General features: G+C 43.9%; 1 protein-coding gene across 1 annotated transcript; it reads left to right on the top strand.

Moving 5' to 3' along the window:
- The first annotated feature begins 184 nt into the window (after positions 1–184).
- ism2b (isthmin 2b) lies at positions 185–12,147 on the top strand. Its single transcript, XM_076755634.1, has 6 exons — positions 185–853; positions 5,023–5,274; positions 6,552–6,882; positions 8,816–8,953; positions 9,054–9,122; positions 9,482–12,147. Exons 1-6 carry the CDS (start codon positions 743–745, stop codon positions 9,997–9,999), a joined length of 1,419 nt encoding a protein of 472 aa, XP_076611749.1. The 5' UTR covers positions 185–742; the 3' UTR covers positions 10,000–12,147.
- The last annotated feature ends 375 nt before the right edge of the window (positions 12,148–12,522 follow it).

Raw genomic sequence — 12,522 nt, 5'->3', positions numbered from 1 at the left:
CCTTATCAGAAACCTCAGTGGCCCGACGCAGCCCCCTCCACACAGCTGTGAGCAATAAGCTTCCCACCCCCAACTCCTACAGCATCAACCCTCTGAATGCGTGCGTAAAAGGCAAGTTTACCGAAACCGGTTGGCTGGGCTGTGCGCACACAAACACACACACACACACACACACTCACACACACACATTGACTCGAACCGGTGGATGAACTTCAGCTGGATAATGGATTAACGCATCAGACAGATAGCAAAACGCACAGCATGCTATGAACTCCAGATGTCAATGTATTGGAAGAAAACACCCACCCACCCACGACGGGATGACTCACAGTTTAAAGTAGTTGAATAAGCGAGCGCCGGTGCGGACGGGGAGATTCTGCGTGGGGTATTTGACTTCTTTCTGGTACTTAAAGCTCTCCCGACTGTGGTTTTTATGGGGAAGAGAGGCGTTGAGCTCGACCCGCCATACGGACTGACAGTTGCTGCGCGAGGCGCTGGTGCCAGATATGGATAGCGCGCGGGATACCTCTGGACGCTGGTGCGCATCTTCATAAAGTGCGACACTTTGAGACTGACGAGGCCTAAAACTTCACTTGTCCTGAGTCAAGGTTGCGGACAAACGGAGGACGAGCAGGACGCAGTCGCTTCTTCTAAACCAACAAGCAAACTTAGGGAGAACAGTTTGAGAAAAGCCTCCAAAGTACATTTACAAACCTTCACGCGGAGCTTTGAGGGAGAGAAGATGCGTCAAGAGGTCGCGTGGAGATTTCAGATGCTGCTTATGATTTGGTCCATACTTGTCGTTAGTTTGGGGACGGGGTTTCCCACCAGACACAAGAATGTTGGCCACAAGGTAAGTTTTCTTCAGATGGTGACTACGTGTTTTTGAGGTTTAGCAAGTTGTAGCAACAAGTTTCAAAAACGCTGCGAAGTCTCAAACTCTCACCTGACGCTGACGAAACTTAATTTTTTTCCCAAATTAATCAGCCAGCGCCGTGGTGCAGGTTAGCCAGCTGTGGTAAAATATTCATACGCTCATGGTTCTGTCCGCTTTACAGCTGCATACAGTACCTTCATTAATGTCGACTAACAGTCTCATTTTTATAATGACATTGACAGTATTATATAAATATCATATTGAAACTAAAAATTGAATTGGAAAATTGCAATGTGAGTGAAAACAATCAAAATTCCCAAAGCTAAAGCTGAATTTGTAGTCCTCATTCTTACTGGGTACAACAGACACTAAAATTTGATTCCTTTTGTGAATTGGGGGACGGAATCACAAGTTGGTCATTTCCAACACATTTTCTATGTTTATGTGTCCGGGTTTTATCAGAAATATTCAAATAATAGAGAAAATGTTGAGCAAATGGCTTGTAAAGTCAGTGCTCTTTATCAACCATTACCCTCAGTCAGTTTGCATCAAATGGTTCAGTCAATTAAATGAGCTGAAATGGCAGACGTTCCTCATCAGTGCATGCTGCTCTCTTTTGTTGCACTTCTCTCTCCATGTATAGTAAGGTTTTCCTTCACTCGGCATTCACCCTGCTATAATAAATCCAAACTCCCTCCACACACACACACGTTGTGCAGTGTGTGTGGCGTGTGTACGGGAATGTTTGTGTTACACACGGACATATTTGGATATCAAAGTCTGTTTGTGTGTGTTTGTGTCAGGGTTCAGTTTTTGTCTTTGAACTCTCCTTCTTGTGTGGCCTCCCATGGATGCCCTGTTGGGACTCTCTCTCTCTCATCGTCTGTCTGATTGATGTCAAAGCAAAGGGAGACAGAGAGGAAAAGGAGGGAGGGGGAGAGGAGAAGGGAATGATTAGTAAGAAGAAGAAGAAGAAGAAAAAAAAAAATCTCACTGAGGCTTGTGTGATTGTTCATTTCATTCACTAAAAGGCTGCAGTTGGTGACTCTGCGCCTTTGCCTGTGACCTGCTGGATGTGTGTTCGTAAGTGGTGGATGGAGAGGAGAGATTAGCAGAGGAAGAGAGAAGGAGGAGGGGAAGCTCAGTAAAGCGGGCGCCCGGTAACGAGATGCTTATGTAACCAGAATAAGGCGAGCCCTCGGCATCTCTCACACTGGAACTCGGGTCAAGTGTCATTCATCTGATTGTTTACATTGGCTCTTTTTTGTGTTAATGTGGAATTTCCTGTTTTTGGTTTTACCCCCATCTCTCCGTGAAGAAGAAGAGGGGGAGGGGGGATTTGTGTTGAAGTGGCCTCTTTTCTAAATATTGGGACCTGTTTGCCCTGACTGTTTTGTATCCCCACCTCCCACCCCAACCTCCACAACCTCACCCCGATTCCACCAGGCATGCATTTGTTGTCCCCTTTCCATTCGCAAAAGATGGCGATCAAAGAGCGTCCATAGTTTATTGTTCTTCTGTAATGGTTTGGAAACAGCCAAGTGCAGAGGCCTTTGATATCAGCGGGCACATAAATCAGGGCTGCCACACTGCCTGCCTTCCCAGCCTGCCCCCCAGCCCCACTCAATCCCATCCCTGCCCCTCACCTCCGTCCCTGCTGCCCCCATCCCATCTCCTGTTCTGTTCTGCCTAACCTGAATGTGTGTCACCATCAGTAGCAGCAATGACATTAGCCCAAATGGATCCAGTCTTTTCAGTGTACCGAAGGGAGGATTTAATGTTTGTCTGAGAAGAGAGAAGCAGTCTCCAGACCAGGCCAAGGTCCCTCACTGCATCCAGATAGTCTCCATGTTAAACGCACCGCATGCCATCAGCCATCGGGCCTTTGATCGGAGGAGCCCCACTGCAGCGAGGAGGAGAGCAGGATCAGAGAGAACGAGGGGGAGGAAGGAAGGAGGAGGAGAGTGATATACAGGGTGAAGGAATACAGGATCCAGATGTGTAACAGGACGAGATGAGGAGGGTGTGAAAGTATGTGGCCTCTCTCGTGACTCTGGACCTTCTGTGTCTGCGTGAGTGTGTATGTAGGGCATGTGTGTGAACGTTGGTATGTATGAGTGAATATTGTCACTGCTGGTCAGGTTTGACGATGACGCAAACATGCTAATAGCAGGCCAGAGTAAAATGGGGCATCATGCTGGAGGACTTCTTCAATAAAATCCAGAAAGCCAGACACCACACATAAAATAAAAACTAACCGGTGCAACAGTTTCACGCAGTAGTGAGAAATGTACATTTCAGTTTCCCTGAATCCAGAAGTGATGTCTCCAAATGTTTTGTCTGACCAACAGTCCAAAATTCCAAAATACTCTCAACAAAGACATACAGTAAACCAGGGAAAGGCAGCGTACAGTTCCAGTTTTGATGCTTTTTTAAAGGTTTTTTGTTTTGTTTTTGTTATTTTTGCTTGAAAATTAGTTGAACAATTCGCCGACTATCAGAGTCGTTGCCACTTCTTTTTCCTGTTGATCAATGAATCAACTAATTGTTTCAGCTGTACCTAAAGTGTTTCCAGTACTGAAAATTGAGTCAAAACAGGACCTGTTTTCATCAAAAACAATAGCAAAATGGCTTACTTTTTAAAAAATCTAGAAAGTTTGTAGTTTATATCTAAAAATTGGTCAAACTGACATTGACGTACTGTTGAATACGACAGCCTCTTGCAATATTTTATGCATTAACGTGTGTTAAAAATTCTTGTAGAGAGCTAGAGAAATTTCATTCCTGAGTGTTTTCAGCAGTATTATTATAGTTCGTCTGTTTTAATGGGATGTTGAGTTTTCTTGGCAAAAAAAATGTGGCAAATAGTCAATTTGCAATTATTGCAATATGTGTAATATTTGCTTTCAGTATTTGCAGTGGATGAAATTACAGAGAGAAAGGCCAAATATCCCATATCTACTTGTCACCACCAGTTTACAGATATCTGGGGAGGGGGCCAACTTCTCTTCATCCATCATTTATCATGCTTGACGGGCTTCTCCTCAAAACAGGCATAATGTGTTCACATGCTTGAATTTGACCGACCACATAACTTCTTTATGGGACAATCACAGGCAGTCAGTGAAAAGTACGCCCTGTTCTAGAGGCCATAACTATAAATCACAAACCGTTTGGTCATTAATTCAGACATTTCTTCTCCTCTTTAGTCCTCCAACTGCAACTGGTTTGCTCTGAGCAGACCACAAACTGGCTCAGGTCAAATCTTAAGGTCCCATCCAATCATATGTTTGGGCCAATTTAGCATATTCCGGATGATATAGACATGAGTGAATGGAAGATGAGGGTTCATTAGAGGGTTTGGATTTTGGTTTTGACCAGTGTCAGGCATGAAATAGATATGCGTCCTATTAGACATGAAACAGATACATGCACACTGGAGAATCAGACCAATCCATTTTCAGTGACTATATTCCAGATACAGTACATATATCTTCAGTTCCCCCCCATTATAATGTCACCATTCATCTCAGAGATCAACATTTCCTCCTGTTCTTCTGAGTAACTGTAAAACCTGAGAGGTCAAATTAAGTGGTGGCCGTAGTGGCGGCAGCACAGCAGGTTCAGGCACGCTTGTAGCAGCCCAGGGGTCCCACGCCTCCCAGGCCCTCTCATTAAAGCTAAAAGAGGATCTCTCTGGCACAGGCCCCTCTTTGTCCACGGCCTGGATGCCATGGCTGTTGTGGGAAAAAAAAAGAATGAAATGAACGAAGGCTGGTTGGTCACTTGGCTGGTTAGTTGGATGCCTCAGAGGCTTTTTGGAATTGCTGACCAGGCTATAGAGTGGTAGATAGTAATCAGGTTTCTTCCTGGAAACAGAGCACCAATTGTTTTTATGCTCATCGATGATCCATTACAAGTGACATGCTTTTTTGTCATTTGCTTTAAAGTAGCCACTGGCTTTTGAATGTCTAGTTATCTGAGTTGATTATTAGAGGTGCCCACGGTCATGATAGATGTAGGCTTTAAGGCATTTCCTGTCAACCATTTTTCCTTTAGCCATTTAATCAGTTAAATCATTCCACTAGATTATTGTTTCTGGTCTGGATGAACTTTTAATCTTAGGTTTTAACTTGCATTTACAGGCTCATGGCCACTCAATTCACAGCGGTGGGGTCCAGTATGTCCCTGAGGCTTTGGAGCAGCAGAACCAGGTCCAGAGTCTTCTGCCTGAGCCCCACAGCCACCAGAGGAGGTGGTCCCACCCCCAGCACCGCTCAGTTGGTGTTCTTCCACAACCCGAGCCTGAGGAGGAGACTAAACCCTTCATCCTGGATCTCAAGAACTTTCCAGACTTGGCCAATGCTGACATCAACTCACAGAACCCCAACATACAGGTGAGTCGGGAGATGGCAGTCACACGTTTTTTATCTTAGTTATTTTATTTTCAGTCTTTTAGTCTCAGACAGCCTTCAAGATATTGATAAGAACATGCTGTTAATTTACACTCACAAAGCAAGCTCTTATAAGCACTAAAATAAATTCATTTCAGTTTGCCGGCTGTATCTGTACAGTAACTCTCAGACGGTGAATTATGGGTCAAATTAAAAGCACTCATCCAAGGAGAACTGGGTCACTTTTATTGTGTAAAATGATTTATTTCCTCAATGTGTAACAAAATCAACAGTTTCCCAGTCTAATCTTAGAGACTTGCCTGCATCTTTCTGTGCTACCATTTAATTTAAGTGCAATAAAAGAAAATGGGCTCTAAGTGTTAGCCATTAAGTCCTCATCATCTCCTTCTACATGGACCCAAAATGTTCAAAATGGTGTTCTGTTTAACTTATCTCATGGCAGTTATCCTCTCCAACTCTGGTCAGCGTAATCAGGATGTGGTCGGACGGACATAATGATGCCGACCTACGTCTACATCAAGTACAGAGACCATTGACGTTTCTGATGAGTTTTCATGTAGTATATAGACCAAAAGACTGAAAGACTCTACACTAAGGATATGTTCAACTAAGACAAATGAAAGCAGTTCCAATCATCATATGGCTTTCCTAACTGTGAAATTAATTTCACATCAGTGAAAGGTAGTTTTCCCTGTAGTATCCCTGTTGCCTGGTCTTCGCATCAGCTGGAGTGGGCCCTTGGAAGTACTGTAGCATCTAGGATGAGTCATATTGAGGTAATGAGAGGTAGTTATCCATAATAAATGCTCACATTCTCCCCCTGAGAGGATCGTTTGGTTGGCTGAATGCTCATGTTCACGTCTGTCTGGCTGATTTAGATCCAGAGAGCGGGTTCTCATGCTGAAAAACTTCTCTGCACATTTGAGATGATTTCTTGAAGAGAACCTGTAACTCAAGTGCTAAGTGCACAGAAGAATTGGAAGTACTTTACTTTTTTGGCAAGTAAAGCTGTGTTAACTCGCATATCTGTGAGTTAACACAGCAACAACTGGACAATTCAATCACTTGTTGTATATTATTGTCTGTTTGGTTATCCAATCACACGACAATTTGGAGTCTTTGTTTGCTAGTTTAGACCTTTAGGAGACAGTTGTTCAGCTTCACAAGTGATGATGCTGTCCAAGATCACATCAGTGACACAGATGAATGTGTTCATGGGTTACTTCAGGTTGACAGAGACCCTCTCTTTGTCAACATAGGTAACCATTGAGGTAGTGGACGACCCCCAGATGGAGGTAGAGATGGACTTGGCCAAGGAAAAAGACTGGCTACCTTCCTCCTCCTCCTCCCCCTCATCCACAGTAGATTGGCTCGGAGGCAAGAAGCTTTTCTGGCCCCTTTTCTGGAGTTACACCGACGCCGATTCCAGCGAGGACAGCAACAGCCGGTCAGGCGTGGAGGAAACTGGCGAGGAAGAGGAGGAGGATTACTCCCTGGATTACGGCAGCGAGGAGCCCTTACCCAGTGGAGTGGGCGGAGACTGGGATACGCGTTGGAACGAAGGCTGGGATCCAATGCAGGGCTACTATGGTAAGGTTTGCCAAGTAGTACACTCGCAGTCTGCTTGTACAGACACACAGCTCTTTTAGATATGACTTCATCGAACTGATTATGGCTTTTAAAAAATTACCAAGATGTATCCTGTGGGTTTTACCAAGGAAAAAAAAAGGGAAAAACAATCACTGAATTTATCTCATCAAAAAAAGATGGAGATAAAGGGAATATCTGTAAGGGAGGGAAAGAGACAGAAAGTGATAGAGAACAATGGAGATGGAACAGCAGAGTGGCTTAGGAAGGCTGCATGATAACAGTCAGAGAGAACTAAACGATGCCAGCATGCGAGGCAGCATGAGCACTCGACCATCAGGACATTGTGGGTTATGGGCACTTTGAAGTCGACACTGGCCGTGCTGGTCGCAGAGGCCTGCCTTTTGAAGATGGGTCCGATGCGCTCGCTAATGGCAGCGTGAGGCCGGCACTGTTCCCTGGGACAAAACAGCCCTCTGCTTGTGGACAATTAGAGGGCAGATTGGGAACAGAGAATGACAGGGGCCATTCGGCCGGCCCTTTCATCCTTCCCCGGGACCCCATGGGCCCCCCCAGACCCTGGCGGCCCTCACTGCCCTCTGCGGCTCGGCCTTTTGAGCCAGTTCAAGAATTTCGGGGGGCTTTCAGGGCTCTGCATAACTTTTACAGTTCCTTTCCCGCTCTTAATTCTGCCTTCCTCTGGTGGGAAAAAATGTTGTGTCTCAACTTGCACAGACCACTTATTCAGTGGTAAAAATAGTAAATAATGAGAGAGAAGGGGAAAGGTGTACTTAGTGAATGAAAGGGAGAGAAGATGGAAAAGAGATAGGGAAAGAAAGAAAAAGAAAAAGAAAAGTCTGATGGGCTGGGCAGTGGGTAGGCCAATGTGTGTGAGTCCTACTGTAGATCAGAGCGCAGTTATGGGCTTACCACAGCCTAAAGCTTTCATTCTTCAGAGAAATTTCCCACAGATACCAATCTGTGCATGATTGATCTGTTTGTTTCTCTCTGGTTTTTGAAGGCTATTCTTGCACAAACCTCTGCTGTTGTGGTCGTGTAATCTCCAAATGTAGTAACAGGTGTCTGGAAACTGGCTAGTTTTTAAGTCCTTAACCTTTCCCTCGTCCGTTATGCCAATACATAGACTTTATCTGTTTAACTGTTCTGCATGTAGACGAGCCAGCAAAGGGCAACAATGCCTATTAAGTGGTCACGTCTAAAGACTCGGTGAACATAAATCAAGGATGTCTGCCTCAGCTTCTTCTGTAATTAAGACTCTCCTGAGACCTCATTCCCGTATGGCCACATGGCGAGTTGGCAGCGGCCACAAAGTAAAATTGGGTGCTCGCTACACCCAAGCTGGTATTTCTGCACCCACCTCGCCTTTAATCAAGAATGACTTGTTTTCAGTGTTATTAACACCACAAGGAAACATGGTGCGGAGGCGGACAGCCACAGCACAGCTTCTCTCTCTAATTTTACTGAAGCCTTCTGTAAAAGAATATGGGTTTGCATGGGAAAGGTTTGTCATTTATATGGACCGAGACAGTGCAGAAACTTTGAAAATGTACTCGGGATAGACTGTTGAAGTACAGGCTGAGTTCACTTCAACACAAAAATGTAAGGTGTTTTGTTGAGTTTTTCTCTTGTGTTCAGAATCTCAACCCTTTGAAGTTGCTTCCCACTCGCCTGTTAAATACATCACATCTAGTAATTGTAATCTGCTCCTGAAAGCATGATGTAGAGCTCTTTTAACTGTTTAAATCATGTCCTTTCTTTGTGCATTCCTTTCATGATCTCTCTGATAGTTTTTACAGCATGTAAATTCCATTACTTTAATCTTTAAGTAAGTTTTGATCTGTGTGAGATGTAGTACAAATGCTTAGGCTGAGTTTGTGGCTTTGAATATGTTTGAATTTTCTTTTCCTTTACACAGAGACAGAGACAGATGAGTGGACACCCTGGTCTCCCTGTTCAGTGACCTGTGGACACGGTGAGAGGAAGAGGACCAAGTCCTGTGGCTACTCCTGCACTCTGACAGAAGCCTCAAAGTGTGACCTGGAACCTTGTCCAGGTGAGATTATATTTCTATTTCAAGAAATAAAAGGTATTTGAATTCAGCTTTCCCAGCTGGTGTTTAATCTCCAGCTCATGTGCCACTCTCCTCTTTGTAGGTGATGTTAACACCGTGGTGGAGCCTTTCCCTTTTGAGATGGAGAATGGCACCGAACCATTTGGAACAGGTGAGTTTTTCTAATGGAAAGTTCTCCATAACAGCTTCCATCAGCTTAAAGGATCACATTCTACCAATTTAACTGCAAGCTGTTTATGCTTTACACAATTTTACAATGTATACTGAGTCAGATACTATATATAAGGTAGTTTTAGATGTACTCTAGTACCCCCGATAGATTATGGCAGCATGCCACTGATTTGCTGTCATAATGTAGAACCGGCTTATTTATACTGTAACATAGTTGCTTATAGATGCACAAGATTCAGACTTTACTCCGAAGTGACAGCTGTTCATGCTACCTGTAGTGCTACCATGAACTACTGCAACCCCTAATTTCATGTGGCATTGCTGTCCTCTTTCCAATAGATGTGGACAGCTGTGAGAAGTGGCTAAACTGTAAGAGTGACTTCCTGCAGAGGTACCTCCACCAGGTCTTGTCTGAGTTGCCCAGCTGCCCCTGCTCCTACCCCACTGAAGTGGCATACACTGTGGTCAGTGTCTATGATGAGAACCATGGCCGGCAGTTCCGCTGGCGTGATGCCAGCGGCCCCAAGGAGCGCCTGGACATCTACAAGCCTTCGGCACGTAGCTGTATCCGCTCAGCACTTTCCAGCGACTCATCTACTCTTGCAGCGCAGCACTGTTGTTATGGCGATCGTGGGCGGCTGATCACACGGGGGAAAGGCGCAGGCACGCCTAACCTGATCAGCACTGAGTTCTCACCTGAGCTGCACTTCAAAGTGGATGTGCTGCCTTGGATCCTGTGCAAGGGAGACTGGAGCCGCTTCCATGCGGTGCGACCACCTAATAATGGATTGAGCTGCCCAGAAAACCCCCATGAAGATGTGTTCATGGATGAACTGGAAGAGGCCAGGGAGTACTGAGGGACCACAGCCAAAACTACCACTTCACTCAGAGAGTCAGAGGGCCCAATCCTAATTTGAGAGGAGACTGCCTACCTTAAAAGTCATGAAATAATACATCTAAACCATGCATCATGCATTAACATGCATTGGCTCAGAGGAAATGCACATTTGTGATTGGGAGATTTGTGAGGTTTAGGATGATGGTGAAGTGTGGCTGTCTCAAGTTAGGATTTGGCACAGTGTCCTGGTATTGGGCTCGACCGAACTGAACTGAATTGCAAGAATGGCAAAAAAAATGCAGGGTCCTCCCATCGCTTGCCAACCTGTTCCACGTCTGGCATGGCATCAAGCTCTCTCTCTTCATATTCAGTTCACTCTCCCGGGTGCGTGTATGCATGATGTCTACCTACTGGCTTTTTTGACGGTGTCTTGGAGCGCTGGTGATTGACAATAGCAACATATGGTAAACATCCTGATCATGCCTCTTGTAGGTTTTACATTAGGAAATATATGAAAGTGGGCTGGTTGTACTGATTAAACTAACACATGCATGGGAAGAGTCCACCAGATGATTATCCCAACTATGCTGCTACAATATAAAATCCTTCAGGTTTTTACAAAGGTATTAATGGGAACAAGACAATAGGATCATCAGTAGACCCAAAAGATGCCACATGCATTCACAGTAATATACATTTCAGCCAATCTTTCTGGACACTAAAATGAGTCATGTCAGAAGAATTTGGGTGCTCAACCAGAGAGGTAAGCTAAAAGGATTTGAAACATTCTGCTGTCGAGCTTTGCCGTGAGAGTCATGAGAACAGCCCTTAAGCAGTAATGGTACGGGGTGCAGCACATTTGATTTCAAATGTTTTGTCACACAGATTGATTTCATGTATTTCCTAACATTTTCACAGCCAGGAAGTTATATGATCTGGGTGCCAAAGAGTTAAAAATCAGACTGTTGGTGCCTGTGTAAATCCAGCCTCCTAAGTCTCTATGGTGCAAATGTAGGATAACATTCAGTTCTACAGTGAGTAGATTGTGCTCATAGATTTGTCTCTACAATGTTCTCAGGGGACTAACTGACCATCATAAACAAATTTGTTCATTTACCTCGACAGCGGAGCACTATTGGAACTAGTACAAAGTGTATTGGGGTAAAGATTAGTAGGAGGGTATTGGGATGTGTAATCCAGATTGGAATTGATGAGCAGATAATGCTTTCAGAAAGCAATTGGAACCCTTATCACTGAATAGCTGTTGATGCATTGTGTGTTGTAGAAAGATGTCATTGCTGTTTAAGCTGTTGGCTTACGATCTTTGGGTTTATGAGCAGAACTTGGATTGGATAGAAAGGACATTCCTACTCAAATAAACATTCCTGAGAGGCCATGTCGTTGGAGCGCTTGTCCAGGCTAACGTAGAATACAGGTACAGTAGTCGCCAAATGCGAATATTTCAGCCTTTCACCATTAGGATAAAGTATTAAAAAGGCTGCTGCGCCTCACTCATAAAACAGTGACAATGATGTTAGATTTACACAGAAATACTCCAGGAATTGCCCCTTCTATCCAGTCTAATTCTAAGAGTGTTTGCTCCAAACCTTTTTTCAGGAATTCTGCTTCCAAATGTGTAAATGCAAACAGGCATTTACATTTTGGAATCACTGATTTTCAAGGAAGGCACTTTATTTAAGGTATATATATACATATATATGTATATGTATGTATATATATACACACACACACACACAAAAGATATATCAAAATGTGCTCATGTTTGCCATTTGTTGATGATAGTGTTATATTGAAGGGAAACTTGCCAGAAATGCTGCATTGTTCTATGAAAGTGCATATATCAAGTGTTCTGTTGAGGAAAGCATGATGTTTTTGTGATTTCTGAATTTAGTATTACATATATGGTGTTGTACAGTATTTATTTGTCTGTTCTTTTTTTTAAGTTTGCTGAAGCTTTGAATTGTCTCTATACTCAACATGGTGCACTAATCGGACTGAGAAATGAAGGCACCCATGATCAAAAGGGAAACCACTTGCCCTCATAACCTCATATCACTTCATACAGCAACATCAAGTGTCTGTTTCATTCTACGTTGTACTGCAGTGCTCTATGAATATGTTGTTGCAATTATGCTGAAGAAATATATAAAGACCTTGCATTCATCATCTGACTTTTTAATGTGTCGTTTCTTTTTCCACGCTTTACATACTGTGTAGTAGAGCCAAGCATAGCATCGTGCTGCGGAGCAAAATTCCTTTAACACAACTGGCTAGTTATACTCTTTATTGACTGACATACCAAACTTTTCCGTACCTTTCCCCTCCAACAAGACAGGTACAGTGCAGCGAGCATTCCTTTAAAATACAAACATGTCACTTCCTTGTTTGCAGCGGCGGGATAAATCTTAGGACAACCAGTTGCAGATACTGTACCAAGACCTAGCGACAGAGCACCCAGGCTTCTTTATCAAATACGCCAAACGCCAAATCACGACATTAGCAAAGAAGAGTTAGATGTCTA

This window comes from Chaetodon auriga, chromosome 18 (genome assembly GCF_051107435.1).
Source record: "Chaetodon auriga isolate fChaAug3 chromosome 18, fChaAug3.hap1, whole genome shotgun sequence".
In the NCBI taxonomy this organism is placed as follows: Eukaryota; Metazoa; Chordata; class Actinopteri; order Chaetodontiformes; family Chaetodontidae; genus Chaetodon; species Chaetodon auriga.
This window is presented reverse-complemented; position numbering and strand designations above follow the sequence as displayed.

Excerpts from the sequence above, each read along its gene's own strand:
- ism2b (XM_076755634.1), top strand. The coding sequence starts at position 743 with ATGCGTCAAGAGGTCGCGTGGAGATTTCAGATGCTGCTTATGATTTGG. Across the intron at positions 854-5,022 it reads ACAAGAATGTTGGCCACAAG|GCTCATGGCCACTCAATTCA; the intron begins GTAAGTTTTCTT and ends TTGCATTTACAG. Across the intron at positions 8,954-9,053 it reads TGACCTGGAACCTTGTCCAG|GTGATGTTAACACCGTGGTG; the intron begins GTGAGATTATAT and ends TCCTCTTTGTAG.